Source organism: Anoplopoma fimbria, unplaced genomic scaffold (assembly GCF_027596085.1).
Source record: "Anoplopoma fimbria isolate UVic2021 breed Golden Eagle Sablefish unplaced genomic scaffold, Afim_UVic_2022 Un_contig_10528_pilon_pilon, whole genome shotgun sequence".
NCBI lineage: Eukaryota > Metazoa > Chordata > Actinopteri > Perciformes > Anoplopomatidae > Anoplopoma > Anoplopoma fimbria.
In genome coordinates, this window is record NW_026549633.1 from 5393 (window position 1) to 7267 (window position 1875).

General features: G+C 44.8%; 1 gene segment (V, D, J or C); it reads left to right on the forward strand.

Moving 5' to 3' along the window:
- Positions 1 to 608: 608 nt before the first annotated feature.
- LOC129114863 (immunoglobulin kappa variable 1-9-like) lies at positions 609 to 1280 on the forward strand. The segment is given in 2 exon segments: positions 609 to 687; positions 910 to 1280. Coding segments are annotated over 2 exon segments (420 nt in total).
- Positions 1281 to 1875: the final 595 nt, after the last annotated feature.

Here is a 1875-nt window from a genome sequence, read left to right on the forward strand (position 1 = left end):
ACAAGAAGAAGCCCATCTTGGCTGTTACCATGGCGACAGCAACTACCCTTACATGCTTTGGTACCGGCGCAAGTCAGCACCAGCTGGAGGAGGCCAGAGGGACATGGAGCTGATCGGACTGCTTCATTATGAAAAGCCAAACCCTGAGAAGGACTTTGAAGGCCGTTTCAACATAACGGGCCACTCAAAGGGCCGAGCTCAGCTCGTTATCTCCAACATGAACCCAGCAGACAGCGCCGAGTACTTCTGTGCAGCCAGTCAGCACAGTGGTACAACTCCTCTGGCTGCTTTACAAAAAGCTGGTGGCCCACAGCATCAAACATGCACCTGCATCAAACCTGAACTGCTCCATAAAGACAGCGGCATATTTCAGCTGCTGTCCATTTCCATCCCTGAGAGGACAAAGGCATAAAAGTAATGTGGGAGACAATTACTGAGGTGTGAATCCAACAGAAGACAGACTGAACACCGACACAAAGATCAGCTGCTCCCTTATGCTAACGAGTCTCAGCGACTCCCTTCTGCACCTCTTCTCATTGGTCTATTGAACACGGCAGAGACTATGATGTCATTTCCTCCTCACTGATCTCAAGTGTTGGCTCCTTCTCTTTTCATTCATTTACCCTTCCTACATCAAAATGATTCCAGGCGTCACCACCTTGACTTTCTTTATGCTTTGGGCTGCAGGTAAAGTTAAGATCTAGAAAAATAAAAAACAGACACAATTTGGCTTCAGCTCATCCATTTTGTGATGGAAATAGTTCCCGGGTTTAATGCACATTTTCATGAAGTGTAGATCTGAAGCAAACTTTTAAAAATACGTAAAGATATAAGAAATATTGAAGTGATTTAACAAATATGTTATCAATGCTGGTAAGAGCTTCTCTGTTATTCTTGTGTGTGTTTCAGGCGTTTCTCAGTCTGTGCTGATCACTCAGTGGCCCCACTACATCTCCAGTCTTCCAGATGTGTCGGCAGAAATGCACTGCTTCCAGAACGACACAGATTATGAATATCTGTACTGGTACCGACAGCAGAGTGGAGGAGCTTTTCAGTTCATAGGGTATATACTAGTTGGGACGGCAACTTATGAAGAGGGATTCAAATCTGGTTATGAGGCAGCGAGGTCGCAGAAGCAGTGGTCTCTGACGATAGCCAGCGTTCAGAAGGAAGACGAGGCTGTTTATCTGTGTGCAGCCAGTCTACACAGTGCTGTGGCAGACCTCAGCTCTGTGACAAAAACATACAGCGGAGAGGCTGTTTGTTGCTCTGACACCTGACTCACTTTAATACAAATCATACGAAGGAAGCCAACCACACTGTGGAGGAGATCATATCAGTGACTTTAAGTACACATGTTGAGTTATAGCAAATGGAAGTTAGAATATAATGAATAAAGTGCTCTCTAAAATATGACAAATGTTTTATTCATCATTTGATTCAAAAATCTACTTTTGGGTTTTTACGAAAAGCAACCACCTGCAGTTGTGCAATTAACTGTCCTGAATAGATTCAACCAATAGGTGGCGTTACAGCACCTGGCATGAAGCTGTTATCAAGAGAGCATAGTGCTGAACTAACAGACTCAGTGCCTTCCCTCATTACTCTGAGCCTGACTGTTCTCAGAGTGAAACTTTACTCACATAGTTCCTGACGATGTCATCACCTGTGCACACATTGGGTTTTCTCTTCATCTGGTTAACATGTAAGATCACTATGAGGGTCAGTTTGAAAAACAGTTCAAGCTGACGAGAGCAGACACAGTGAGAGGAGCTCTGGTTGTACCCAGTGCAGAACCTGTCACACTCGGCTGTGTATTTCTGTGCTGCCAGTACACAGTGATGTGGTTTGATGCCACTCCCTCACTAAAAACCC